Source organism: Columba livia, chromosome 12 (assembly GCF_036013475.1).
Source record: "Columba livia isolate bColLiv1 breed racing homer chromosome 12, bColLiv1.pat.W.v2, whole genome shotgun sequence".
In the NCBI taxonomy this organism is placed as follows: Eukaryota; Metazoa; Chordata; class Aves; order Columbiformes; family Columbidae; genus Columba; species Columba livia.
Window position 1 is genome coordinate 2,789,294 of NC_088613.1, and position 27,211 is coordinate 2,816,504.

The 27,211-nt window shown below is 56.9% G+C and overlaps 5 protein-coding genes across 8 annotated transcripts; 2 read left to right on the top strand and 3 right to left on the bottom strand.

Annotated features, from left to right (window-relative positions):
• The first annotated feature begins 474 nt into the window (after positions 1 to 474).
• On the top strand, positions 475 to 2,304 carry LOC135580692 (magnesium transporter NIPA2-like). Its single transcript, XM_065077465.1, is given in 5 exon segments — positions 475 to 547; positions 1,515 to 1,761; positions 1,763 to 1,986; positions 1,989 to 2,054; positions 2,057 to 2,304. Coding segments are annotated over 5 exon segments (660 nt in total). The 3' UTR covers positions 2,107 to 2,304.
• A 1,291-nt stretch (positions 2,305 to 3,595) lies between these two features.
• TIMM8A (translocase of inner mitochondrial membrane 8A) lies at positions 3,596 to 4,992 on the bottom strand. Its single transcript, XM_065077270.1, has 2 exons — positions 4,767 to 4,992; positions 3,596 to 4,381 (listed from the first exon to the last, which is right to left on the bottom strand). The coding sequence occupies exons 1-2, from the start codon at positions 4,887 to 4,889 to the stop codon at positions 4,220 to 4,222; spliced, it is 285 nt and encodes a 94-aa protein (XP_064933342.1). The 5' UTR covers positions 4,890 to 4,992; the 3' UTR covers positions 3,596 to 4,219.
• A 61-nt stretch (positions 4,993 to 5,053) lies between these two features.
• Positions 5,054 to 16,767, bottom strand: BTK (Bruton tyrosine kinase). Of its 4 annotated transcripts, none has more exons than XM_065077236.1 (20): positions 16,654 to 16,767; positions 15,496 to 15,563; positions 13,451 to 13,734; positions 13,190 to 13,288; positions 12,863 to 12,928; positions 12,217 to 12,298; positions 10,516 to 10,644; positions 10,342 to 10,409; positions 9,638 to 9,819; positions 9,257 to 9,319; positions 8,952 to 9,006; positions 8,586 to 8,668; positions 8,350 to 8,477; positions 8,138 to 8,212; positions 7,625 to 7,796; positions 7,134 to 7,350; positions 6,332 to 6,396; positions 5,772 to 5,890; positions 5,482 to 5,639; positions 5,054 to 5,363 (listed from the first exon to the last, which is right to left on the bottom strand). In XM_065077236.1, exons 3-20 carry the CDS (start codon positions 13,589 to 13,591, stop codon positions 5,292 to 5,294), a joined length of 1,974 nt encoding a protein of 657 aa, XP_064933308.1. In that variant the 5' UTR covers positions 13,592 to 13,734; positions 15,496 to 15,563; positions 16,654 to 16,767; the 3' UTR covers positions 5,054 to 5,291. The 4 variants fall into 4 exon arrangements, 3 of the variants coding, with proteins under 3 accessions (XP_064933308.1, XP_064933307.1, XP_064933309.1); XM_065077235.1 differs by having other exon boundaries at positions 13,451 to 13,633; positions 16,654 to 16,764; XM_065077237.1 differs by having other exon boundaries at positions 13,451 to 13,650; positions 16,654 to 16,696.
• Positions 16,768 to 17,239: 472 nt separating this feature from the next.
• LOC102092194 (large ribosomal subunit protein eL42) lies at positions 17,240 to 19,976 on the top strand. The gene is made up of 5 exons (XM_065077269.1): positions 17,240 to 17,378; positions 17,681 to 17,786; positions 18,013 to 18,080; positions 19,710 to 19,832; positions 19,910 to 19,976. The coding sequence occupies exons 1-5, from the start codon at positions 17,376 to 17,378 to the stop codon at positions 19,928 to 19,930; spliced, it is 321 nt and encodes a 106-aa protein (XP_064933341.1). The 5' UTR covers positions 17,240 to 17,375; the 3' UTR covers positions 19,931 to 19,976.
• Positions 19,977 to 21,058: 1,082 nt separating this feature from the next.
• Positions 21,059 to 26,964, bottom strand: GLA (galactosidase alpha). The gene is made up of 7 exons (XM_065077256.1): positions 26,741 to 26,964; positions 26,298 to 26,472; positions 25,900 to 26,077; positions 24,340 to 24,431; positions 23,249 to 23,410; positions 22,454 to 22,651; positions 21,059 to 22,243 (listed from the first exon to the last, which is right to left on the bottom strand). The coding sequence occupies exons 1-7, from the start codon at positions 26,908 to 26,910 to the stop codon at positions 21,980 to 21,982; spliced, it is 1,239 nt and encodes a 412-aa protein (XP_064933328.1). The 5' UTR covers positions 26,911 to 26,964; the 3' UTR covers positions 21,059 to 21,979.
• Between the last annotated feature and the right edge of the window lie 247 nt (positions 26,965 to 27,211).

Consider the following 27,211-nt stretch of genomic DNA (forward strand, 5'->3'; position numbering starts at 1 on the left):
CCTGCTTAAGTAACAGATCCTCTTCAGCTAATTACCACTTGCTTTCATTACTCCAATTAATTCTGCCCCTGGGCGTCTGACCACCACAGCTGCTGCTCCTCAAGCTCCTGTGTTCCACCACCTTTCCTTGCAACGCTTCCTTGCTTTTCCCTGTGATGCACCATTCAACAGCAAACCTGCCCAGGGCCTCCTACATCGACCCGCTGTGGTTGTGTCCCCACGGTGCCGGTGGCAGCTCTGGTGCAGGTCCCGCACAGCAGGTGAGCAGCCACTGAAACACCCTTATGTCATCTACCACTCTCAGCGGTGAAAGCAGTTGCTCTGTCTTCCTCCATCTCTTCCCTCAGGTACACCATCACTTGGGCTAATTGGTTTGGTTGGTTCAGTGCAGTTTTGTCTTCCACCTTCCTGAATGAGCAGCTGAATGTTCATGGGAAGACTGGCTGCATCCTCAGTATCCCGGGTCCCACGGTGATGGTGATCCATGCTCCGCAGCAAGAAGAGGTTTCCAGCCTGGAGTCAATGGCAGAGAAGCTGAAAGATCCAGGTACTTAAATAAAACAGGTCCTGTCAAATTTAGGCTTGGAAATGACAGTAGCAGGTAGGGTACAACTTGGCTGGACTGGGACGACTGAACTAAAAGGGTAGTTGAGCTGTTTCTTGTTCTGCGCACCAGTGGAAGAAAGATTCCCCTGTGTCAAGGTGAGCTTGTGTGTTGCCTTCTGCAGTGGGAAACGTGGGTTTCCACGTGCTAAATGTGAAAGATCGCTGTCAAACGTGCTTGGAGGATTTACACCTTATCAGCTAGCTCAAAACACGGGCGACGTGTCAGCTTCAGAATGGCTTTTTGGGACTGTCAAGTCCTCTTGACCCCAGATGAAGAAAGCAGATGGGAACCCCACTTCGCAGAGAGGGGTCTGGGTGGCGCTCCCAAGTCAGTGGGTTGCGCTGAAGCAAGGACGTGATTTGGGTAATAGTGTGAATGGCAGACGAAGCCACAGCAGATGGAGGAAGGAAGCACGGGGAGAACAACGCAGAGCAACAAGGTAGATGCTGCTGCTCATCAGAAGGAGCGTTCTGGCAGGGCCTCGCACTCCTGTGATGTGGCACTTTCCTCTTTAACCCACCACAGCCTGCAGAGTCCAGCTAGAGCTTCCTGAACCTTCTGCCACCCTCCCGGGCATCCTGTGCACCCCCTTGGTGAGCAAGCCCCCCACCTTCACTGGTGCTGTAGGACCCAGCTGTGCCCCAGCCCCTCCAGCACAGGCAGCTGTGTCCCGACAGGCGGACTCGTGGGCGGTGCAGCAACCAGCGCTGGAAGGAGCGGCGCTTGTCTCTGCCGCTTCCCTCGGGCAGGACACCGACTCTGCTCCCCAACCCCAGTCTCTACAGGTGGAAGTAAAAAGACTGAATGGGCAGTTACCCACCTGTCCTCCATCTCTAATTGCTGTACAGTTACATGTCACTGGTGCTGTTGTTCTCTGATAGAGCTCTTTAATTCTGCTTTCCCCGAGGATTCATTGTATTCGCTGTGTGCGTCCTGGTGACCTCCCTTGTGCTTATCTTTGTGGCTGGACCACGTTACGGACAGAGCGATGTCCTGGTTTATGTTTTGGTCTGCTCCACCATCAGCTCGCTTTCAGTGTCCTGTGTAAAAAGCTTGGGGGTTGCCCTGAAAGAACTGTTTCCTGGGAAGCCAGTCCTGAAGGAAGCACTGGGCTGGGTGCTCCTCGTGTGCCTGGTGATCTGCATCAGCATCCAGACTGAACAAAGCCCTGGACATCTTCAACACACCTGCGGCCATGCCCGTTTACTTCGTGCTGTTCAGCCCAGCAGTCATGATGTGCTCTGCCACCCTCTTCAAGGAGCAGCAGCACGTGGCGCTGGACACCACCACCACCAGCTTCCCCACCATCGCGTCCGGCATCCTCCTCCTGCCCGCCCGCAGGGACATGCCCTTCGCGCCCCGGCTCCTGCAGCAAGGCAGGCGGAGCCGCAGCCCGCACGGGGGAGCGCGGGCGGACACCAGTCACATCAGCACCAGCCTCTCTGTCCTCAGAGGACCAAGGCTCTCAGAGCGCAGAGGAGGAAGGTGGGAGCGTGTGAGGAAGCCCCTGCACGGCGAGCTGTGTGCTCGCACTGCTCAGCAGCCCCACTGCCAGGCTGAACGTGCTCCGCTGCCGCCAGCTGCTGCTGCGCTGGCAGGAGTTGGCAGTTACCGTCTACCTGCGCCAGGCAGATGTGCGGCCTGTCGCTGCCACGGGACGCTGCCGTCCCTGTCACTGGAGCGCTGGGCCTGCCCAGTTCCTGCGATCTGGTGCCACTTCACTGTTGAGTGAGGAGCCTTCGTCAGCGCTGGCTGTGCAGAGGCCTGCAGCGCTACCGTGGTGCCAACCCTCACCGAATGTGAAGAACAGGCATTTGGACAGGCCTCTCAGCATTTGTTTTTAAATATACTTAGAAAACTAACAGTTACAAAATAATCTACCGTGCTGCTAAGGTTACATGGAGGGAAGATGGATGTCCGGCTTTAAAGATGACATACCCAGAATATTAATTTAAAAATCCCTCTGTCAAGCACTTGTTTTGCTCACTCTGCTAGAATTTATTTACAGTTGCGCATCCAATAACAGAATACAGCCCAAACCAGAAAACTTCAGTGGTGCTGCCGTGTGTTTCTGTGGCTCTTACAGAGGGACCGACCTCTTCCCGCAGTGTCTGCTGTGCAGGCTGATGAAGCACCTGTATTGAAACCGATTTGTTGCATTACCAGTGGCTGGTGATACATCTGTGCCCAGAGCTGGGCCAGCGCTGAGGTGTGAGGGATCACAGGGGCAGAAGAACCTGGATACCCGAGGGAAGCTCAAGATGGGAACAGGAGAGGGAATCGCTGCCTGTGGGAACAGGGGAGGCCTAGGGCTCCTCAGCTATCACGCCAAGTTTCTGAAAGATTACTAGACAGCTTACACGGGTTTAGATCTGCGTGGCTGTTGAACGCACCCTGCATTTGTTCCCAGGAGGCTGCTGGCCACAAGCCCCCCACATTGGGAGCTCCCAGGCCCCATCCAGCCACCCACAGCAAACGCACACGTGCAGAACTGCTGGACCGGAGCTTCCCAGAGCCCTGCTGTACCAAACGCTGCTGAAACGCCGCGCTGCCCTTCCAGAGGGCAGACCAGGAGCTGGCTTTTCCCGTTAGAAGCTCCTCTCTGTGTCCTGGGGGCAGAGGTGCAGCAGACACAGCCACAGTGACCTCCACACCTAAAGTACCTGCGGCTACAAAGTAGCTGGTTACTTATTTCCTACATTTGGTTTCTCTAAAGAAACTATTCCTTTAGAGGACAGCGGGAGCTGTTAACCCTTTGGGGAAGAGGAGGAAAGGCCACAGGCTCTCCCAGAAACAAATTTGATTCATGGGATCAAATTAATTGAGCAACAAATCAGAATTCAGAGCAGACTTTCTAGCCAGAAGACAATTATGCCCCCTCCCTACTAATTTTGCAATAAACAGGATCAGCGGGTAGGAGGGGGTGGACAAGAAGGCCAGATTTTCAGTTTTCAGTGGTCATCTGCCTGAACAAAGGAGAATCTCATGTTAAAAATTGACCCAGTTGCTATTTATTATGTTGACCGGGGAAAGCAGTTAATGGAGCGAGTCAGTATTGACAGAGTCGTGCTGCGATCTGAAAATCTTATCATTTGACCATATACCTATGGAAGCCTGAAAGTGTTTTCCAGCAGTGACACCACCTGGGATGATCCGTGTGCCCAACACGCTGTTCGCACCACCGGTACCTTTACTGGGCTGCGCAGTGTCGGTGCCTGCGGAGCTCGTTAGCGTCCCCACGCAGGGTTTGTTTTGTGCAGCACCGGTCACTTGCCCAGAGCTGCGATTTGCATCGGCGCCAGGAGCACCCTGAGAGCCGAGCAGGCGCGCTCCAAACGCTCTCTGCTTAGCACCGGTGGCCCTGGAGTCCCAGCACAACGACGGCTGCTGAGCTGTGGGGCCGAGGGCGGTGTGTCACCCCGAGGAGGAGCAACCGTGGCTCCGTCGTGGACTCTCATCTGGCTGCAACTTCCCCAAGACTGGCATTTTAACAAATCCTAAACCGCAGAGCTGATCCCGGCTCACTCGGGCAGCAGAGCGACCGGGAGCCGGCGCGGCGGAGGGCCCGGCCTGGCGGGGGCTGGCCGGCGTCCCCCGGGGCGCGGGTCCCGCTCAGTCGGACAGGCTCTCTGAGAAGGACGACTTGGACTTCTGCGTCTGCTCCAGCCGGTTCAGGATGAACTGGCTGGTGTCGATGAAGCGCTCCACGCAGTTCATGAAGCACGTCTCGGCCCGGCTGTCCAGCTTCGGCCCCGGCTTGTCCATGCACTTCTCCTGCACACAGTGGGGGCCGTTGGTCCCGGGGGCACCGCGTCCCGACACCCCCCATGTACAAGGGTCGTCTCTCACGGGCTTCTCCACCCTCGGGCACACCGGCCCCTCGGGAACCGCATCCTCCCGGGTGCGGCTAGACCCCCCCTCCCCGGAGCTCTTCCCGTCCCGTTCCCCGGGGCTCTTCCCGTCCCGTTCCCCGGGTGTCCCCCAAGGCTCAGCGGGGCTGGGGCTGCTCCCACGGCGGATCCATTTTGCCCTCATCTCCCTCCTCCCCCTGGGGACAAGGGTCAGCGCGGCAGCCCGGCCCCGCTTCCCGCCCACCCCGCACCGCGAACCCTCCTCCCGCCCCGGTCACCAGCGGCCCGGCCCCGCCGCCCGCCCGTACCCAGCAGAGCTCGGTCATCTGGTGCACCAGCTGCTGGAACCGCTGCTTCTGCGTCTCCACCTCAATGAAGCGCTGCAGCTGCGGGTCGGCGCCGCCCATCCCGGCGCCGGACGCCGCGTCCATCCCGCCGCAGGTCCCGCTCGGGGTCCTGCTCCCACCGCCGCCCCCGGCACCGCCGCGCCACGACCTTCACGTGCCGCGCCGCGCCCGCCCCTTCCGCGCGCAACCGCGCATGCTCGCCCGCCCGCCAGCGCGCCCCCTGCCGGCGCGGCGGAGCAACGGACGCCTCGGGCTGCGGAACCGTTTATTGCGCTCGGGTCCGGCGCGCCGCCGCCTGCGGGGCCAACCGGCACCCTCGGGGTCCCCGCCTCTGTCCTTGGCTGCGAGGGGCCCGCAGGCGGCTGATCGCCCAGAGGTGGCCGGGGCCGTGTCCGTGGCAGCGGTGCTGAGGCACCGTCCGGTGCGCAGGTCCGACGGTGGGGCGGCACCAGCCCCGTAGTACGCGCCAGCAGCACCGGGCAGGGGTCAGGGCTCCTCGTCCGTGATGTCCAGGATGCTGCCCAGCAGTGCGGTGAAGCTGGGGCGCTCCTCGGCCTTCTGCCGTGCGAGAGAAGGGGGAGCTGTGCCCGAGCCTGCCGGCCGCCCCGGAGCCGCAGAGCCGGGCCAGCCCCGCCGCGGCAGCCGGGGGCGATCACCGAGGGCCAGGGGCACTCACCTCATGCCAGCAGCTGTACATGATGGCGTAGACCCGCTCCGACGCCTGCTGCGGCCGGTACAGCCGCAGGCCTTGGATGACATGCTCTGTTGTCTCGCTGTTATTAAACCTCTCATAAGGCATCTTTCCCAGGGAGTAAACTTCCCACATCAGAACGCCTGTTAGGGGAAATGGCAGGGACAGCTCGTGGCGTGGGAGCACCTGCGCCTGAAGCTGGTTTGCAGAAGCACTCACTGCTGCCGGGGCACCGGCTCTTCCCAACCTCTGAGTCACTAACACCACGCTCTTACCAAAAGCCCAGACGTCAGACTTGCTGCTGAACTTGCTGTACAGAAGCACTTCAGGGGGAGACCACCGCACTGGAAACTTTGACCCCATGGAGCTTGTATATTCATCATCTAGAACGTACCTGCAGCAGATAAATGGATCAGGGTGCCCGTCTTGGATTTCACATTTCACTCCTCCATGCAACTGACACAGCCCCAAAGGAACTGACACCTCTCAGAGTTACCAGAGGTTGCGCTCAGCATGGGTTTCAACAGACAGACAAGTATATGTTAGTCAAGATTGGGGAAGGGATAGCGTGATGCAGAAACACGTCAAAAATGGGATGTGGAGAGAAACCTGCAGCCAGGAGAAGCAAAAAGGGGGGAAAGGGACAGGCACAGTAAGAAAGGGATGGTGGAAAGTGGAGAGGCAGAAGGTTGAGCCAGGTACATGAAGCAGAAACACAGAAGACGGAGGAAAAGCAGGGCTGGAGGACAGTAGGGAGAAAAACTAAAGTGCAGAAGAGACTGAAGGAAGAAATGGGGCATTGGGACAGAAGGTGACACAGGCATATCTACCAGACCTGGAAAGGCCAAAATCTGATACTTTCACAATTCCTTGGTCGTTCACCAAACAGTTGCGAGCAGCCTGTGGATGGAGAGGTGGAGGCAGTCACTCCTACTTGCTCCTGCCGCTCCTATCTGCTTGTACCATCTGGAATTCCATCTCATCCCTCCTGCTTAACACTTTGCCTCACTTTGTCTTGCAGGTTCACCCAGATTGGGGCAAACTACAAAGTACTCAGCAAAGACTGAGAGAGGCCTCCAGGCAACCTGTTTATCTATGGAGGAGGACTTCCAACCTGTTTATCTATGGAGGAGGACTTCCAACCTGTTTATCTATGGAGGAGGACTTCCAACCTGTTTATCTATGGAGGGGGACTTCCCTGGCGGGATTTAGTCTGAACAGAGCAGTAGGAGATCAGGAATGGCACCGAGCAGGACTGTGAGCTGGCAATGCCAGCCCAAGGCCTCATAAACTGCAGGCGCAGCTTTCCATGGGTGTCAAGAGGTCCCTTTCCATGTCTGAGCCAGTGACAGTGCCTGCGCTGCCTAACACAAACCCTGCCCGAGCCACGTGTGCACTTCCTGTGCCCTGGAAAACAACCCGCTCCTGCCCTTTCTGCAATCTCTGCTAACTCACTGCAGAGCTGTGACTTCAGAGCATCCCACCCATGCTCAGGTGGGCAGGGAAGCTTGGAGGGATGTTCTGCAGAGAAGGCTTTAGAGCTGCCTCTCCTCATGTTGATGAACTAGATGGACTCTGTCTAGGACATGCTGTGGCTATTGCTGAGCTGGAGACGTGTCCGTCAGCCACAGCCCTACCAGGTCTCGGTGAAGGAATTGATTGGATTCCAGGTACTCCATAGCTTCACAGACATCCTTGCACATCTCCAGCAGCTCAGCGGGTTGGAACCGCCGCCGAGTTTCCCTCAGGAAGTTCAGGAGGCAACCATTGGCCATGTACTCGGTGATAATGAAGATAGGACGCTGCCTGGTACAGACGCCATAGAGCTGCACCAGCTTCTCGTGAGAGAGGTTCCTGTGTTGGGGACAAGAAGGGCAGTTCTGAGCATCTAGAAGGCCAAGCAGCAGAAGAAGCATCTGTGAATAATGAGAGTTTGGAAAGGGAAGGTGCTCCTGGCCCAGCTAATGGTGGAAAAGCTCATGGGGGAATCAGCACAAAGGCAGTAGCTTCTCAGATGCATTTTGCAGAGTGTGTGGGTGCCTGAGACTGTTTCCTCCACACCACCCAGGAGCACAGCCATTCTGGCAAGGAGTATCCAGCCCCCACCTGCAGCCTGAGCACCACTTACATCATGACTTTGGCTTCGTCGATAAACTCATCCTCTGACATGGAGCCCTCCCTGATCATCTTGATAGCAACGTCGTACTGGCCTCTCCATTTCCCATACTTCACCACGCCAAACTGCCCCGTCCCCAGCTCCTTCAGGAAGGTCAGATCCTTCGGGTCAATCTCCCATGACCCTAGGACAGAGAGTGCGAGTGTAATGTGAGTGCAGGTGACCTCCCTGCAGGGTGCTCCCCATCGTCTGATCTAGCGAGCCCAAGAAGAACTCATGAGCATGTGCTGCCCGGAAAACCATCCCAACAAATCCACAAAATCTGAGACCTGTTCCTCCACGGCATGGAGAACTAAGTAGCTTGTGGCACCTCTTGGTCAGTACTGTCACCAGAGGGCCAGTGAGTGTTGGGAAGTGATTCCTGGGAAGGCTGTGAGCTGTGCTGCCACAGGACAGCCAGGATCTCAGCCCTGGAGAGATGGGCCCTGCAACCAGGGAACCATGAGGTAGTTCATGCCAGCTTACCATAGCCCAGGCCAGCTGTTGAAGGAGCATTTTTCCGGTGTTGAGACACAGGGTACTTCAATCGGGATATGAGCCCTGAAACACAATAAGGTAGATTGCCACACCACGTTCCAGCAGGGAACACAAAGCCTCCTGCCTTCAGCGCAGAAAGGTGAGGATGCTGTCGTGTCAATGCAGACACTGCTGGCCTCGCTCTGTCTCCCCACACTGACCGGCAGAGTTGTGCTGATGGTACGTGATGAGCTCTGGGATGGTGTTGAAGAGGTGCTTTTCTGCCAGGTAATACTGATTCTGGGGGGTGCAGCATACAACGTAATGGCGGATCATGCCTTGGGGGTCTCTGGAGAAACAGTACATGGGGTCAGTGGCATGGGGAGACAGGCAGAAGGTGAGGGGTGCCTGGAGGCGCCCTCTGAGCTAGGACCAAGCTGTTCTTAGATCCACTTACACAGAGGACTTGGCATAGACAGAGACAGTGTATTTCCCTGTCTTGCTGGTGGAGTCTCGGACGATGAAGCCCCCTTCCTTCCCCTAGAACAGAAAGGGGAGAGGAGACTGTCACAGGCAAGACTTAAAGTGAATGAAAATCACGGCTGGAGATGGTGTGTTAGGTCAGAGGAGTCCTATTGCCAGTCCCTGCCTGGAGGCCACCTCCTGAAGTGGCTGCCAGGAGGAGGTCACATTGGGATAGAGATGGTCCCTGGGGCTGTTGAGGTGACACTCCCCTCCAAGCACAAGCCAGGGTTGGTCCCATTCTGGACACAATGGAGGGCTGGTGTGTAGAAAGGACCCATTCTCAGGAGTCAACACTTGCCTCCTGTTTCAGCAGTTGCTCCGCTTGGCTCCGAGTGATGTTCTTTGAGTACCACCTGGAACAGGGACACAGCCGTCAGGGAGATCACTGCAGCCACTGCTGTCCCCAGCCTGGTCTGACCTTGGCCCAGCCAGCACAGGCGGTGCAGGGAGCAGGGCAGGGATGGCTGTCGTGAGGCTGGAGGCTCTTGAAGGGTGTGCAAGAGGGAGACTGACCCAGTCAGGCTGGGCTGGTTAACAGAACTCAATGTAAAAAGTATCCAACCAAGTGGAACTTGCCACATCCCTGCACCTTCTCTTACTCACTCAAAGATCTCCAGGGAATTGCTAGTTTCAGTGACGTAGTTGCTGGGGATGTATCCTTCCCTCCTGCAGGAGAAAAGGGGCTGGTCACACACTGATGGAGGAGTCCAAGAGGAAAGCAGGTTCCTGTCCCAGAACGGCGAGTAGAAATGGGCTCAAAAAGCTTGACGCAAACCCATTTCTCTTTCTGCTTGAGGAGGACTGATACCACAGCTTGATTCAGTCTTCCTCACCCTCCTCATGTGCCATCCCAGGCAGGAGCCCCCAGGCAGGCAGCCTTCCTCAGCCCCGCCATGCTGAGGAGGTGTGTTTGCCCACCAGTGCCCTGGCACCAGGAGAGGACACCACTGTGGGGCGAGTGCCGTGGGCAGTGGGAGCTCTTACCCGTTCTTGTCACGGGCTTTCCACCAGGGCAGGTGGCTTTCCTCCAGGATGAAGTACTCCTCACCCTTCTGCAGCTGCAGGTCCTGCGCATTCATCGGCTGGTAGTTGTAGAGGGCCACCACCTTCTTCACCTCGCCTGCTGTGCTGGGGGCTGGCTCAGGGGGCAGGGGCTTCATCACCATCTTCCCCCAAGGGTGGGAGAGCGTGGGACACCGTGAGGCCGGCAGACACACTATTCCCCAGGTGAGACCCTTCCCAGGCCTGGCAGCGCAGTGGGCTCAGGCCAGGCCATCTCAGCTCCCATATGTATGCCCATCAGGAGACCAATCCCCCACCCCACGCTTTTTAGTGCAACCTTTCCTCCTTGGAGACCCATCCTCACAAAATATAAGTGTTTTCTCTCTGCCTTTTTGCTTAACCCGTGACTCCTCCATTCTATATCAGGGCTTCTCTATCCTCCCAGCTTCCCCTGGGGAACCTCAGGAGTGAGATCATTTGACTTTCCTCCAGGCCTTTGGGCTCTGTCCACTGACTCAAGTTCCTTCTCCCTTAAGACACCATCTTGACACCCCTCTGCAGAGCAGAGCCCTGGCCTGTCCATCTCTGAGCAACCGCCTGTCAGTCATTGCACATGTTGGCTTTTCCCAGGCGGACCTTTCCTTAAACACCTTGGAGCAAACCCACATGCTGACGCTGGCCCCTACCTGGTCCTCCTCAGGAGTAGGGGGAAGTGGCTTCTTTGTCTTGCGATGTGATCGCCCAGCTTTTAAACCTTCAGAACAGAAAGAAGCCTAAGGTGAGAAGAAATCCCTGGTGTCACGCTGCAGTGGTCCCAAGGAGCTGGGGACAGGGCGAGGGGAGGGTGCCCGGTGTCTTACTGCCGTTCCTGCTCTCCAGGATCTTGCAGCCCATGGCGTTCTTGGCTGTCTGGGAGCAGCACAGATACTGTCCGTCGATCCAGAAGCAGGGGTGATACTTCTGTACCAGGTCACTGTTGTACCGGATCACTGTGGCAGAGGAAGGGAGATGTGTGTGACCCAGGGCTGTGTCCCCAGCCCGCTGCGTAGAGCTCTCTGCTCCCTAAATGCAGATGATCAGCCCCATTAAATCACTTCACCCTCTGCTGTGCTACTGATAGACAGTGGCATGCGGCCCGTCTGCTCGGGTTTCCCTCAGCTCATGGCTCGTGTTTCAGTGCTGTGGCTGTGCAAACCCTGTGCTACCAAACCCTCAGTTCGGGGAGGGCCAGGTCTTTCCTCTGATTTGATCAAAGCTATTCAGCAGCTCTGCAAAGGGACACGAACATGCTTGGAGGGCCAGGTCCTGCCGTGACCGGCCCTCCTGCCAGCCGAAACATCCAGCATCCCCCAGGCTGCTGAGAACCACCGTTCACAGCCCTTGTGAACCCTTTATATAGAAGTGGGGAGGGAGGCCAGTGCTGTGCTGGCTTGTCCGTGGGGAGAGCAGGGCACTGCTACCATCCCCTGCCTGCTCAGAGAGTTCATTTGCTGGGACACTGTTCCTTTGCTAGGACTCTGTTCCCTTGCCAGGACACTGTTCCCTTGCCAGATGAGCACTGACCTCATACTTGTCCCCATGCTAAGGGACAACGGGATGTGCTGGAACACCCCCGCAGCACAGTGCTGGTCCACAGCAGCTCCGCGGGCTGCCAAGAGCCCCCTTGCTGGTGATGCAGGATGAGGGCATGCCGGCAGCAAGAGGCCAGCACTTTCTCTCCCCTTTCCCCTGAGGATTTTCCACCGGCTCCAGCTGCCGCAGCAACTCCCTTCCAGTAGCAGGGAAGGGGGCAAGGGCTGGTTGCCTGCCGGGGTAGAGCAATGGGGCTCTCGTGAAATAACCGACTTCCTCGTTATCAGCCCACTCTGCTTCCGCTTCGCTAAGGCAAACTTCCCTGTGTCAATTTGAGCAGCTAATCTCACCCCACCAGCACAAAGCCACAGAAAGACACACACGCACCAAGAGACACGTATGGGCAGCTCCAGCAGATTTTGGCCAACTGCAAGTACCACAGCCCCTCTGCGCAGTGCTGCTGCAACACGCTCTCAGCACCCACACAGCTGAGCGTTGGCTCCGGGTGGGTTGGGAGAGATGCTCCCTGGCTTACAGCAGGCTTTCTGTCTACATTTCCTAAAGCACTGGGTGCTCTGCCCTCGCCTTGCGCACTAGTACAGCTGCGTGGCCACATCTGCCATTTCCTCTTGCCCTCAATAACTTCTGAGCCTGCTTGAGCTAATTTGGAGCAGGCTTATGAGAGGGCAAGAAGCCTCAGCTGAGGTGGCTGCAGCACTGCAGATGTCAGAGGGTGACAGAGGTGAGTGACCACCTCCCCTGGGCAGGAGTGGCTGGTGTCACAAGGAAGGGTGAATGTAGAACATGGCCTTACGAGTACACTTGTCACAGGAGAAGTTTCTGATCAGCACTCGCTCTTCTGTAGAAATGAGATAACGTAACCACGAGATAGCGAGCCCCCGGAAACACAGTGGTCTGGGTCATGGCCACACGCACAGCCAATTGCTTGTGTTTGCTTTCTGAGGGAGCTGCAGAGCCCCCAAACTCACCGCTTTTCAGCTGATGGATCCAGCGTTTGCGCAACTCCTCTGTCGGGGAGAAGACATACAGGGGCCCTTCGTCATACACCACCTGCAGGACCACACACCTCAGAGCGCTGGCCGGGGGGCTCCCGGGGAGGATGGGGGAGCTGAAGCTTGTGGCCACCCTGAGCAGCCGGTGCAGAGCACAAGCCATGCCAGCGTGTGCTGGCACCGCATGGCGCTCGCAGGACCGTGACGGAGAGGTTATAAATAAGACCCCTCCCCAGAGACTTTCCACTTCCTTCTCTGACTTTCGGTGTGTGGGGGGCTGTGCTGGGTGCCAGCAGGGGCAGGCAGCTGGGTTAGGGGCTGAGCGGGCAGCCAGCAGCCCTTCAGGGCTGGATGGCCAGGGGATGGAAAGGAGCAGGACAGAGCTCAGAAGCAGGTTTCCATCTAAGCAGCCCCCTTAAATAGAGCTGCCCAGTTTCTTGCCCAGAGGCTCACCTGCTTGCCCCATGCAGTGTGGACAGCAGCTAAGTGTCCCCAAATGGCTGAGTGATACCTGGCACTGAGGTACTGATGCCATATTTTGTCCCAGGTCCCTGTGTTGTCCCCTCCCAGCACCCCGCACCAAGGCAGAGCGGACCAGCAAACGGGTGTAGTGAGGACTCACCTGGAAGGGGTAGGGGAACCGTTCGATGATTGAGATCTGCTCCGTGTTGTAATCCTCTCCTTTCCTCTGGAACAGAGAGGCAGAGACAGATGCTGGCATCCTGCTGCTTGGCTACTGGCATCTGCGCTGGGACCCTTAGCATTTGGTGTACCCCTGCTCCCCTGTCCTGCATCAAGCTGGACCCCGGCATGATGCAGGCTGTGGGTGCAGAGCCCCCGTGCCAAGCAGGGCTGTCCCCACTCCCACCACCCCAGGGCAGGGGAACTGTCCCTGCTTCCCAGCGGGGGGACAGGGGGGCACAACCAGGGACCCCAAGACCTTCCTCACCGGGACCTGCCGCTCGGGAGGAGGGTTGTTTTCAGGCACCACCGTCTCCACACAGGTGATCTTCTCGATGTCCACTGAGCCCTTCTTACTGCCCCGGCGCTGCAGGAGGTGGGGTTGGTTAGAACAATCGCCAAGGAGACGCAGGGAGACTCAAGCCACGCACTGTCCCCATCCAGCTGCCCCTTGGGCTGGGTGCTGGCGACGGACAGCTGGTGACCCATGGACACTGCCATGCCACAGCCCCTGTGGCCGCCAACTCACCCCCCGCTCAAAGTCATACTCGTAGTAGGACAGCTTGCTCTCCGTCAACAGGAACAGCCGCTTCTTGAAGTTGAGGGGAGATGTTTTCTTCTTCTGCTGCGAACGCTTCAAGAAGATGCTCTCCAGGATGACACTGGCCATGTCGGTCCCCCTGGCCTCCTCTGCACCGTGCTCACTGGGTTGCTGAAGGCAGAACAACACTGACACGGCGCTTGTTCAGCCAAAAACCGTCCCAGTGCTGGAGGGGCAGCCAGGGGGGCTGGGACACCCTCGGGGGAAATCAGCTGCAGAGGTGTGTGGGCAGGTCAATGTGGGCTATTTGTGATGCAACCTCTCTCTCCCATCCCCTCTCTGACACCAGACTGCAGACCAAGCCACCACCCTGACAGCTTCAGCTCCACCCAGAGGCTGGAGGGTTCCCCTGAGTGTGCAGACGGACAGACAGACGCAGACTGCTGAAGAAAGCAGGAGCCAGGGAGGCTGTGAGAAGTGTAGCCCCGGGGAGGAGCACAGAGCAGGAGCAGTGACACCCAGCAGGCTCCCTCCTCCCCTTCAACATGGTGCATGTGTTTGTGTGTGGGGGCCGTTTCCTCCTGCCCCACCGCAGGCGCTTCGTGCCGGGGACACAGAGTTGGCAGTGTGCAAGGATGGCCACAGGACACCAGTCCCTAAAAAGTTGTGGGTAGGTCCTGGCACCACATGAACATGGAGCAGCCCTGAAGTCATCCTTCCCCTCTACACCCATGGAGCCTGCCGGAGTGCTGGGGTGATGCTGAACCCGCTTCCGCCCCTGTGAGCAGGGCTGCAATCATAGGGGTTAAATCCTCCCCCAGCCCTCCCCAGCAAATCTCTCTTCTTGAGCCTCTCCAGGGACGTTTTGGGCAGGAAAGGGCTTGGATGAGAGCCCCACATCCCACTGCTGCCCTGTCTTCCCGAGGATGGAAATCCCTCCTGGCCCATCTCTTGGAGCAGCCCCTCAATTGTGCCCTGTGCCCCTCCAAGCTGTACCCAGACAGTTCCAGCACCCACAGAGCCACACGGCTGGAGCTGGGGGCTTTTCGGGGGGCTGTGACCAACACCCAGCTCCAGCCTGGACCTAACGAGGAGCTGATGAGCTATGTGGAGCCACTGCTGAACTGTGAACCCCTGGAACCCTCTTGCATTTCTCCTGCTCTGACCACCTACATACCCTGCTCCCCCTTCACCTCCGCCTTGTTCCTTTTTTTCTCCTAAAACACAGCTTTGGAGAGCAACCTGGGAGAAGTTGTTTCCCTCCCTTCCAGCCCACAGACTGTTTCCTCCAGGGAAGGCTCAGAGGTGGCCCAGAGTCAGGGGTCGAGTCCCCATTACCCAACCCGGCAGCACATCCACTCCCCTCACACGGGAGTCACTCGTGATGGACTAGGTGGGGACCAAAGATGGCAGGAGCTGGTCCCACCTGCTGTGCCTCTCTCCAGGGCATGCTGCAGCCTGGGGGCAGGAGCAGGGGCGTCCCCCCATCTGCTGGCAATGCCCAGACCATCCCAGCGCAGATCCTGCTGCTGCAATGCTGACCCTGCTCCACTGCAGTGCCTGTAGCCAGAGAGGCTGGGGACAAGCAGGGTTCTCCCTCCCAGGGTCCCCCGCTTCCATCCCCTTGTGGACCCTCATGGCTCAAGATTTTCCAGCTTGTTTGGATGGTTAAAAAAAAAACAAAACAAAACAAAAAACAACTTAAAAAAAGGAGTTGTTGGAGTCTTTTAGAAAAAGCAGCAACCTCCCCTTGCTGATCCAGCCCTGGGGAGGAGGGAACTGGGGTCCCTGCTGGGGACACAGCAGGTGGCTGGGGTGGCCACTGACCTGACGGCTGGTGGGGTGGTAGGCGAGCCCAGAACAACTTTAGCATCTCCTGCAGCCCTGTGCCTCAGTTTCCCTACCTATGAAATGTGGCTGCCAGTGTCGCAAGAGCAGGAGGGCTCCCACTGCTCCCCCAGCACAGACACAGGGGCTGCGCAGCGCGGCCCTGGGCTCCCCCCATCTGCAGTGCTGGGTCCACAGAACTTTACCTTGAGTCGCAGCAGCTGGGTCACCGCCAGCAGTGCCAGGCAGATGGGTTCTGTCCTCGCTGTGTCCTCTGGGATGGTGTCACCAGAGAGGAAAAGACGGTGAGTATCTCAGAGGGCTGTTCTGCTCCAGCATGTCACACCACTCTGTCCCCAGCACTGCCAGCATGGCACAGCCTCCCTCTCCCTGCCACCAGCGCCACTCACTCCCTGCCTGTGCTTTGGGGTGGTGGGTGCCCCAGCGGACTCACCCCCACAGCCAGACATCACTGCTGCACTGGGACAGCAGAGGTGGCAAGTGGGTGGGTGGAAGCATGTTCTGTGTGTCCCCCCCCAGCTGCTGTGACTTCCTGCCACTGTCACACCTCCCGCTCTGCCACCGCCGGGCCTGGCACACACCGCTGGCCCTGTGCCCCCGGACACTGTGCCCCACCACAGTGCCGGGTCACCTCCCTGCCTGCCACCACCGGTTGATGGGCAGGAAGGGCAATGGGGTGTCTGTGAATGACAAACTCCACAGCTTTTGTGCTTCAGCCTAGTGAGTGACAAAAATGAACGGTGCGGGGACAGAGGAGGGAATCTCCCACGTGAGAGAGATTTGGGAACAAACCCAGAGCTGCACCCCAGCAGCCCCCACTGCAAAAAGCACGAGCAAAGAGTGGTCAAAGGCACCTGTCAGCACCCTTAACCCTGCCCTGGAGCACCCTGGGGTTCCAGGCACCCACACACCACCCTGACCCCCTGCTCCAGTGCACCCGTCTCCCCCACACCACCCCACTGGCCTGCTCTGCTGCTCCCCCATGGCCCCTGGCACTGCAGCCCCATAGCGGCCGTCCCACCGCCGCTCAGATGCTGCCTGCTCGGAGCTGCTGGGCCGCAGGACACGGCTGAGCCCCGCCAGCCCGGCTCACCCGCAGCGTGTGGCCTGTGCCCGGGGTGGCTCTGCCGCCCCCAGCACCGCCGAGGAGGCGAGCAGAGGTGCGATGCCACAGGCCGGTGCCGCATGGCGGCTCCCGCCTCCTGCTGCCGCGCCTCCCCGCCAGTGATGCTACCAGGGCCACAGCGGCGCCCAGGGCACCGCCACCCTCGTGCTCCCCGCCGCACCTCTCCCCACGCCACGCGGTGCTGACACAGCTCCCCTGGGCCTCCCGGCGCACTCACCAGCCCTCCCGCCGCTCCGGCCAGCCGGGGTCCCGCTGCGCCCGCTGCCCCCCGAGCGGCCCAGCCGTGGGCCGGGGCGGCTGTGCCGGTGGGACGCAGGGCGGCACGGCGGGGTCGGCGGCGCAGGGAGGAAGGACAGGGCCAGCCAGCTCCACCCTTTCGCTTCCCCTTTTTTTGGTTTCTGACTCAAAAGCAGCAGCCGTGTTTCCTCCTGGAGGCAGCGGGGCCACCTCTGTGGGGCCACTGGGGCTCCAGCCTTGGCCAGGACCTGTCGTGGACGTGGCGCTGGGGTGTGGGGACCATCCCTGCAGAGGTTTAACAGTCGCAGAGATGAGGCTCTTAGGGACACGGTTTAGTGCCAGAGTTGGGTTACGGTTGCACCCCATGATTTTCATGGTCTCTTCCAACTGATTCTATGGTTCTATGACCGGGGTGCAGGGCTGTGGGGCGTTTGGGTGGCAGCACCATGCTCTTGCTTGCTTGCTTGCTTGCTTGCTTGCTTGCTGTCTGTCTGTCTGTCTGTCTGTCTGTCTGTCCCCCGCACATCCCGCAGACCCCCCGCCTCAGTCACCCCCTGGCACCCCCACACCGCCGCCAAGCTCTCCTCCCACCGCAAGGGGGCGCAGCACACCTCCCTGCACACCTCCTCTTTATGGTTTCCCTCTGTTCCTATCTGTTTCCACTTCCGGGACGCTCCTTCTCTTCGGGCCGTAGCCGACAAGATGGTGGGTGCTGGCGGCAGCGGGTCCGGCTCCATCTGCTGCCATCCGCCCCGGCGGCGGCCCGCTCCGCCCGCCCGAGGCGCCGGCCGCTGCGGCAGGTGCTTGGCCGGCGGCTGGGCTGGGTCGGGGCGGCGGAGGGAGGCCGTAGGGCCGGGATGGCGGCGCGGGGCCTGCCCGATGGGAGGGGAGGGGCAGCCGGGCCGCGCTGGGCAGCGGCGGGGCGAGGGGCCCACCGGAGCGCGGCGTCTCTCCGGCTCTCTGCGCGGCTCCTGATTATGCTGACCAGCTTCTCCGTGCTCCTCCAGGTGAACGTCCCGAAAACCCGCCGGACCTACTGCAAGAAGTGCGGCAAGCACCAGCCGCACAAAGTCACCCAGTACAAGAAGGGGAAGGACTCGCTCTATGCGCAGGGTAGGGACGGGTGTGCCCCGGGGCCTCTGGGACACGTCCTGGGGATGCGTGGGGTCTGCAGTGGTCGTGGCCTGCACCAGGGTGGTGGTTGGGACGAGCACACATCTGTGGGAGAAGCTGTGGGTTGTGCAGCTGCAGTCAGAGGTCTGCGAGGGTTTGGTAAGAGTGCTACTTGGGCTTGTAGCTTGTCTTGAGCCGTTGTCTAAAAGGCCATTTTCTCCTGTAGGAAAAAGACGCTACGACAGGAAGCAGAGTGGCTATGGGGGCCAGACAAAGCCCATCTTCCGTAAGAAGGTGAGTCCTGCTCCTGGGAGGAGGACCTGAAGCTTCCTTGGCAATCCGTTTGCCCAGCTGGAGTGGGACACTTCGGCCTCCCGCAGCCTTGTGGTCCTGTCCTCGAGCTGTGTTCTGGCAGCTCTGTGCTGGTAGTGCTGTCTGGGGAGCACGAGTTTCCCGTCCACATTTATTTATCTTCCTTGCTGCTGCTGTCTTGTGTAGACGCTCCTTTTTTTGCGGGAGTGACATAGCGTGTGTTTGCACAGCAGGCTCTGCAGGGAGCTGTGATGCTGTATGGGAGCAGGGGCCTATTGGAAATGAGTGTTTTCCTTGGTGCTTGCCAAAGGGGAAGAGTACAGCGAAGGGAAAAGGAGCCTGCTGTTTATGTTTCTTATGTTCTTGAAGTGTGGGTAGTTTATCACTGAAAGCTTTTGCCAGGTTTGTGAGGTGTTCTGTGTGGTGAGGCTGCCTTCCCTGACAAGGCTATGGTAGAAGCGAAGCCTGAGCAACTCCTGGAGGAACCGCCTAACACAACTTCATTTTCTTTCGGTCAGCTGTCTGCAGGGAAATCCATATCCCTGAGCCAGTAAATGGGAGCTGCTGTGTTAGGCCTTTCTGGAGAGTCTTAAAGCAGCAGTGGAAGGGCAGCAGCATGTTGTGTTCCGTATGAGTTGCAGAAACCAGCTGCTGTCATTCTTCCTCTTCAGTGTGGGTATCTGGAACCATGGTTTTGCAGTGCGTTTTCCCTCTGTGCCTGTATGTACCTTCTGCCAAGGAGTTGTGGGGGAGCAGGCAAAATCCGTGGGACAGCAGGGAAGCAAAACCCAGTGGGCTGTTTTGTTATCATTTTTGTGTGAACTGTTCGGTTGCAATTATAGAGCTACTTGGTTTGTTGCCCAAAGGCCCTAGCGTTCTCCTGGAGACTTTTCAGGAAAGAAGTCTTCCAGCAAGAAGAGAAAAATGAGACAGGAGCTGAAAGTTTACTTTCTGCCAGTAAGTGGGGAGACCTTGCAGAAAATGCTTCTGCAAGCAAGGTACACAAAGTAGTTGTACAGCTCTCGCAGTTTGACACTCTCCACCTGTACTTCAAACTGGTGGTTACAGCTCAGTCCAGCTGCTGCAGTAGCCTTGTACCTTCTGATTCTTCCTTCTGCAGTCTTGGGTTTAATGCAACTTCCCAGTAGCCTCAGGTCTACATTGAACACATTGTGTCGCTGCTCCTTCCAGGGACAGTTTGTCAGTTGTGCTGCTTTCAGGTGTTTCTGCTGCTTGGCTTTCTGCTGAACATCTGAGCAGTGTTGGTGCGTTCTCCCTTATTGCAGGAGCACCTGTTCCTTGGTGCCTTCACTGGCACAGACTTTGTTCTGGTGTGACTATCTCTGCTGGGGACCAGGCCTGCCCCACTGAATGCTTCTGCCAGCGTCCTTTACTGGGCAGCTGCAGATCCACAGTTTTCCTGTACTGGTCCTTAAAGTGCCTTTTTTTTAAATGGGGGGAGCCTAGCTGTGCTGGTAGTCTTTTTCTTTACACTTTGAGAATAAGCTGCTGAATCTTCAGGAGTGGAGATAATGAGGTTTTCCTGAGAGCAGTGATCTGTCTGCTTATGGGCATTTTGTTTATGGATACACTCTGTTCCCCTCCACCCAGGCTAAGACCACAAAGAAGATTGTGCTGAGGCTGGAGTGCGTGGAGCCCAACTGCAGGTCCAAGAGGATGCTGGCAATTAAGAGGTGCAAACACTTTGAACTGGGAGGAGACAAGAAGAGAAAGGTATGTTTGTGTCCTGCAAGGGGCTGAGGAAGGGTGGCAACATTCAGTGAATAAACTCTGTCTCTTCCTCCTTACAGGGCCAGGTGATCCAGTTCTAAGCTCCATCCTACTCATTGTGGACAATATTAAAATATTTGGATGTGATCTGTTGCTTATTTTTGTATATCTTCTCTTGGTGGGGTGGGACTTGGAAGTACACCAACAGGAAGGTGTTGCTTGCAAAGCTGCTTAGTAAACAGTTTGTAATCTGAAGGCTTTTGAAAAAATGCTGTGAATGGCTGGGATCTCCTCGCTGTGTTACTAAGAGGTGTTCTAGAATATTTGTAAAGCCTGAGGTTCCAGTCTGTTTTTGCACCAGTGGCTTCTCTGCGCATGTGCTGTGCTGCTGCTTTTCTCCAGGCTTGTTGATGAGCCGCCATGGCAGAAGGCTGCGTTCAAAAGGGCCTCCTCTGAGCTTCTGCAGCTTATTTCATTTAAAACAGTTCACGTTTCTTATAGTGGTTCCATATCAGGAATGCTATGGTGAATTTGAAATGTGGGTAGATGAAGTAGTGATACAGAACAGTTGCCCTGCTCTAAGGGGAACGTGTGAGCAAAGGCCCTGGAGCAGCTCGTGGGTTTAGTACCAGGGGTTTCATCTGCTGAAGTGTCACCTACTCCATTAGGTGGTTATATGCCTCCGAGTGGCATGCTGCCAGAGCTGCCTGTCCCCATGTCCAACTGCTGTTGGTGCCGCTCTTCAGATTTTTTCTTAAAGCCCAAGCACAGCATTAGTGTGTCAAGTGTGCAGCCACTGATGCGGTCCATCCACTTGAGGCAGCCGTACGCCTGTGAGTAGGAAGCTCACGGTCAGCAGGTGCTGGGAATGCAATGTGGAGCTCTTAAGACTGACTTTCCTGTAGTGCAGATCAGACTGGATGATGGAGAAAATGCCTCTTAAAATCTTCATAGGACCTGAGAGCACTCAGTTAGCAAACAGTAGCAGAATTTGTATTTTTGCTTATTCGGTACTGGTTGATGTGACTGCTTAAGCTGTTGGCAGCAGCAGCTGTGGCCTCTGCCTGTGAGATGGACTGTATGGCTGCATCATGTCAACTTTACTGAGCAGTTTGTAGTAGTGACAAATTTTGCAAGAACTTAGCGAACAGAACTGGGCTGTTTTCTAAAACCTGGTTTAAATTTCAGATACCGTGCTGTATTCCTGTACAGTGGAACTAAGAAAAACCTTAGCCTTTTTAAGGGGCATTTTAATCAAAGTGCTTAATCACAGAAATGAGAACAAATCAAGATATCCCGATTGTGTAGTAATCAGAAGAGAACATACTTGCATGTGATGGCTGCATGATTAAATACCCATCTCCTGTCTCAGAAGGACCTGTGTTACTACTGCCAGCAGTAGAAAACAAGCACAGAGGTTTCTGCCAGCAGTAGAAAACAAGCACAGAGGTTTTTTCTGGAAGGCAGCTCACTGAGGGGGACTCCACTGACCCCATGAAGGGTGGAGGGGGAATTGTGACCTACAGGCAAGTAGCAGCCACTGGTGAGAGGCAGAAGACTGGGGTAAGGAGAAACACTCAAAAACCTGAGGTGTCCTACTTAATCACATTTATACTAAGCAGGCAGCTGTCAAGAAAGCAGTTGCTAAGACATGCAGTGATTTAGGCCAGTCCCTGAGTTGTCAGAATGTGGAAGGAGCAGCTTTTCTTGTTTTGGACTGTATGCCCTGGCCTGGCAAAGCAAGAGCAGGGCAGCCAGGCTGTGTTTCCCTGTTGTCCCTGAAATGCTCAAGGAGAGCTGCAAGATGCCATGTGTATCCTTTGCATCTCTTTGGTGTGTAGTGGCAGTGGGCATCACCAGGAGTTGTTGCCCTGTTGAGACCCTGATGGCCCCTTGGAGGTGTTAGGTGAGATGTCAGAGGAAGGGTAAAGAGGGGAGAAGCAGCGGCCCTTCCTCTGTTATCGCTTGGCAATGGAGTGGTGGGTGTTGGTCACCTTAGGGTGAAGGTTCAAAGTCCACTTAGAAGCACTGGAGTAGTGAATAGCCGGGGACAGAACAAAGGCACCCTGCTTGGAGGAAGGAGACAGGCTTCTTGTGACAAGAAGTTTAGGCAGAGTCTGAGGCTTAGGAAAAGATTGTCTTTGTGCCTCCTATAGAACCACTACTTTCAGCAGCACAGTGCCTGTTGGGTTCACCTCCACACTCAGGGAGGAGACCCAGCTGTAAAGCCCCCAGTCCCTGCTGGCGGGCAGAACCTGCTGAATGGAGCAGGCTGGGTTGCAGGCCAGCCCATTGCCGAGGAAGCTGAGGGAGAAGGTGAAGTTCTGGGGTCCCCCAATCTCCTGCTGGTTCAGCACTGCCACAGCATAGGCTCCGCCAGACAGGGGCCGCTCCCACAGCTCAAAGTGCTTGTCCTGCCAAGGAGAAAATAAACCCGGGGCTTACATTAGGGGAGGCAGAACTGATGATCTTCATACCTGTTTTAAGCAGGCTTTAGGAACAAGTGGGCTTACTGGGCTCCTGTTCCCCAGCCCTGAGCACTCCTTTATAACTCTTGCATCCCCTTTGTGAGGAGGCTGGCTGCCTGTGCCCCACACCACACCCTCAACTGGGTCCTACCATACCTTGGCGATTTGGTATCCTTGCTTGCCCAGCACGTCCTGGTTGATGGCGATCACGTCTTTGTTCTGGAGCAGCCACTTGGCCTCGGGGCTAATGTGCCGCAGGTCGTTGGACATGAAGAGGGGAGCAGCCATGATAGCCCACATCGCCATCTGAGTCACGGCCTGGTCCCAGCTCAGCCCGAAGTTGCCAATCACCAGCTGTGACAAGAAAACAATGCCTGCTAACGCTGCCTGACAAGGAGAAACTGGGCCACCAACTGGAGCACTGGGATGTGACAGGATGCTGAGGGTGGGAACCCTATTTGGGAACTGGTTAGATAAGCTGAGTGCCAGGAGCAGGACCAGCTGGTTGGGAAAGGCATGGCATGACTAGTGTGGCAGTTTACGATCAACCACCAGTGGAGGTAAAGAAGGGTCCTTAGCTGGCTAGGCAGTGTTTTAGAATCTGCTTTTGGATGTAGCTATTCATTCCTTGCAATGCTGGCACCCAGGGTTTTCCTTCTCATGGGAGATCAGCACTTCAGAGACTGTGTCCCACTGCCACACCAGTGTTGTGAACTGGTGCTGCTGGTAGAGGCTGTGTTACACAGAAACAGCACTCTCCTGGTACTGTCCATAGCTGTAGTTCTCTTCCCTTTCCTGCCAGGGACCCTCTCACCAAGATGCTGGTACCCTGACAGAGCCCTCTCCCTCAATGTTTCTCCCCAAATTCTCTCCCTCCCCACCCTTCTCAGCCTACAGCCAAGGAAAGGATTTTTTGCTGGTGCTGCAAGGGAGGAGCATTGCTCTACTTGCCATGTCTGGATCATTCCAGCCCCCTGGCCCAGCTATCTTCACAATGCTGTCCTGGTGAAGTGCTGTCCAGTCCAAGATACTCTTGATGCTGCTCCAGGAATCATAGACATCAAAAAAGTTCCTCCAGTGATTGCAGTAATGTTTGATCTCTGTGTAATTGGGCTGCCAAAACAAGGAGTGTGATTAGCCAGAGAGCCTGACCGTACAAGAACAAGACTGGACACAAGGCTAGACTGGATCAGGGCTAATTTGAGGAAGAACTCTGATAATAACTTCCATCACCAACTACCTGGCTGATCTAGTGCATGTTGGTTCCCTAGGATGCCTTGTGCCCAGTAACTCCAGTCTGCCACACTCCAGACACCACTATTTCTTCCCTTTGGAGAATAGCTGTTGCCACCTACTTCTATTAGAAAATTCCATTGAGCTCTATTTTACTGAATGCGTGATGGAGCTAGTGAGATTAAACTCTGATATCTCAGTAATTACTGCTATTTTATAGGTTTACACCCTTTGGTGACTAATGCATTTAGCTCCCAGTGGGAGGGAATGGCCACGTCCTGTCGTGGCAGCTCAGGGGAAGCCAACTATGGGGGAGAGCAACACGTTTGTCAGGGACCCTGGCTGGCAGAAATCTGTTGGTAAACGATCTGGAGAATTCCTATTAAACAGGCTGTCCTAAAGTCTCTTTCCTGGTCCCTAGAGGCAACTGTAAGGCTGAGTCTGCAGCTCCCTGCGTCCAGGAGGAGTAATACCGAACCAACTGCTCACTGTGTGTTTGCATTGCCCTTGTCTTGTTTGGTTCCTTGGATGCAGAAAGCAGATGGATGCTGCTGTGTTCTTTGGCATGCCCCAGCTGGGTGGTGCCTCCTTGCTGCAGGATCCTACTCAATTCTTTTCAGCACAGGAGTAACTCACCTCAGGTATATCTCAAAGCTCTAAAGGAACAAGTGGTTTTCTTCCACCTTACAGTCTCATTTTTTGTCAGACCAGAGAGCAGCAAGTTTCTCAGAAGGCTGTTTTGCAGTCTTAATCCTTTTCTGTTCTTCCCACTTTGAGCCCCAGGGTAAGTCTTGAGAAACACTCCTTACCTGCTGCATGGGCCTCAAGTAGAAAGGCCACTCACAGGAGTACACAATGCTCCGTCCAGTCTTGTTCAGGGCCAGAGACATACGCCTGTAACCTAAAAGAGGAGGACAGACAGAGGTTACACAATCTCCTTGGTCAAAGAGAGGAACTAATCCAGTGTCACAGGTTCAGGTTTCAGTTCAACCCTTGCAAAATCAAGACTGAACATATTATTGCATCTGAAACACCACAGGGAGGACAGCAGAGCTTATCATCTGCAGTCAGTCTCTTGCCTCCCAGGGACAGGTGAGCATCTTCACAGCTTTGCCACAGGTCATGAGCAGGCTTATTGCTCCAAGACTTCTGATCTCTTTGTACATACAGCCATGGGAGGAGGCTGCAGTTTTGCTGTGTGGCAGTTTTTCCTCTAGATACCTGGGAAATACAAGTTGGGGTCTATCAAGCTGCTGGGTATAGCTTCACTGAGTAATGTTGCAGGACTACATTCTTATGAGACATTTGTACCATGTGGACTGGGCAGGAATGCAAAAACACTATTTTTTTCCCGTCCTTGTCCCTAGACAGCCCTGTTAAGTCCCTTTCAATCAGCAGTAAGGGAATAAAAAGTTTGCTCTCTGCCCTGGAACTGCTTCAATACAACTGGATTGTATGTGGGTTACACATGATCCAACAAGAGCTCTCAGCTCAGCTGTCACTGACGGTGCTGCGCTGCGGCAGCTGGCATATGCCCCATGGACCGGCTTCGATGGGATTGTCACTTGGGCAGGTTCTCCCTGCCAGGCAGAGCCAGGACCGCGTGCAGGACTCCTGCTGCCAAACATCGTGGTGCTGACTGTGACAGAAGTGAGAGGCTGCTCAGGGGAAAACTGCCTTCCTGGTTGCATCGTTCTTCCCACAAATCTGCTCCTGTGGCGCTGGGATTTGCTGGCGTTCACAGAGTATGCAGACAAGCCCCCTCGGCACGGTGAACTGCTGAGCTTTCAGCTGCTGACTTGCCAGTGTGCGCGCAATTAACTGGCATGCTTTAAACCAAAACCCACTAGGATTGTCATGCCAGAACTCTCTTCATTTTTTCGTTAAAAGCCCTGATAACTGCCATTTTTACAGTTGATACAAACTGTTCTAGCTTCAAGTTGATCTGTGTGGACATAGCCTCACCAAAGGGTTTAAGTGTGTGAAATGCTTTGTACTTTCCAGTAAAGGCACTGCAGAAGGGCAAAGCCTCTGCTGTGTTAAGAGCTGAAGCAGCAATCTGTTCAGAACCCCCAGCTGATGTTTCTGTGCTCAGCATGATGTGGTCTCTGGTGTAAGAAACCTGCTTTTTCAAGCTGTGCACACCAGTGAAATCTAAAGGAGGCTGAACACATCAAAAACACTTGGGCCAGCAACACTCCTTACCTTGGGCTTGGGAATAGAGTCTCACACCTGCTTTTGTAAACAAATCCCTGCAATGAGTATGGTGAGGAAAAACCAACTCCCTGGAGCTCACGCTGGGCCTAGAATTGCTGCTGCCTGTGAAATATTCCCCCAGTGGCACAGTGCTGCCTCCAGCCCACACCTACCTTCCGCCAGCAACTCCAGCGTGCCAGAGTTGCAGCCGTCAAACTTCAGCAGGTCCACACCCCAGGAGGCAAACGTTTGGGCGTCCAGGTCGTAGTGGTCATAACTGCCCGGGAAGCCAGCGCACGTCTTGTTCCCGACATCGCTGTAGATTCCCAGCTTCAGCCCCTTGGAGTGGACCTGTGCGTGCAGAAAGAGAACCGGGGATGGGGCAGCTCTGAGGCAGGAGGAATCAGAGCTGGGCCGGCAAGGGAAGCAAAACCCAGCTCTGGCAAGCCAGGCCTTAGCTCAGCAGCTACACGGCCGTTCCCCACCCAGCCATCCCCGTCCTCCCCTGCTCCCAGCGCGGCTGTAGTTTGGGTCCCTGACGGCCCCCGCTGCCCCGTGCCGCAGCACTCACGTAGTCAGCCAGCTTGCGGATCCCGCTGGGGAAGCGTTTCGGGTCGGGCTGGAGCCGGCCCTGCTGGTCCCGCGTCGGGGCCATCCAGCAGTCGTCAATGCAGACGAACTCGTAGCCCGCGTCCCTCCAGCCCTCGGCAACCATCACGTCGGCCATCTCCACGAAGAGCCGCTCGCTGGGCACGGGGAGGCGGCACGACCGGGGGAGAAAGAGGAGAACGTGGCAGCGCGGGTCCTGGCACCGGCACAACAGCCGTGTCCCCCCGCGGGGGGCGCGCACGGGGAGACCCTGCCCCGGCACAGGGAAAGCACAGCAGCTGCCAGGGCCGCAGAGTTCCGCCCCCGGCCCTGGCACCCGCGGTGCCGGTACCTGCGATCCCCCGAGGCCGGTACCCCCAAACCCAATCCCGGAGCCGAGACGCTCCCGCCCGCCGCCACCGGTACCTGACGCAGCGGTGCGGGTCTGTGGCGCAGTCGGTGCCGCAGAGGAAGCGCTCCCAGTGCAGCCAGCCCATCGGTGGCGTCCGCGCTAGCCCGTTGTCCAGAGCCAGCCCCGCCACGGCCAGCGCGGCCGCCGCCAGGGCCCAGCGCACCGACTGCCGCACCGCCGCCATAGCCACCGCCACCGCGATGGGCAGTCTGACCAGCCATTCACCGCGCGGTGCGCACCGCCCCTCCGCCAATCGCGGGCAGCGGGGCGAGCCGCGGCCCGCCCACTCGCCGGGCGGGCATGTGGGAGGGGTGGTCACGTGAGCGATAGGGGAGCGGCATATGGCTGCGGGGGCAGGGCCAGGCTGGGCTGGTTCGGGGCCGCCTGTTCGGGGCCGGCCGGTGGGTGCGGTGTCTGGTGTTCCCCGGCTGCTGCACGGAGACCCCGTGAGGTGCTGGGACTGTGTAATGCGCCTCCTCCCGGCT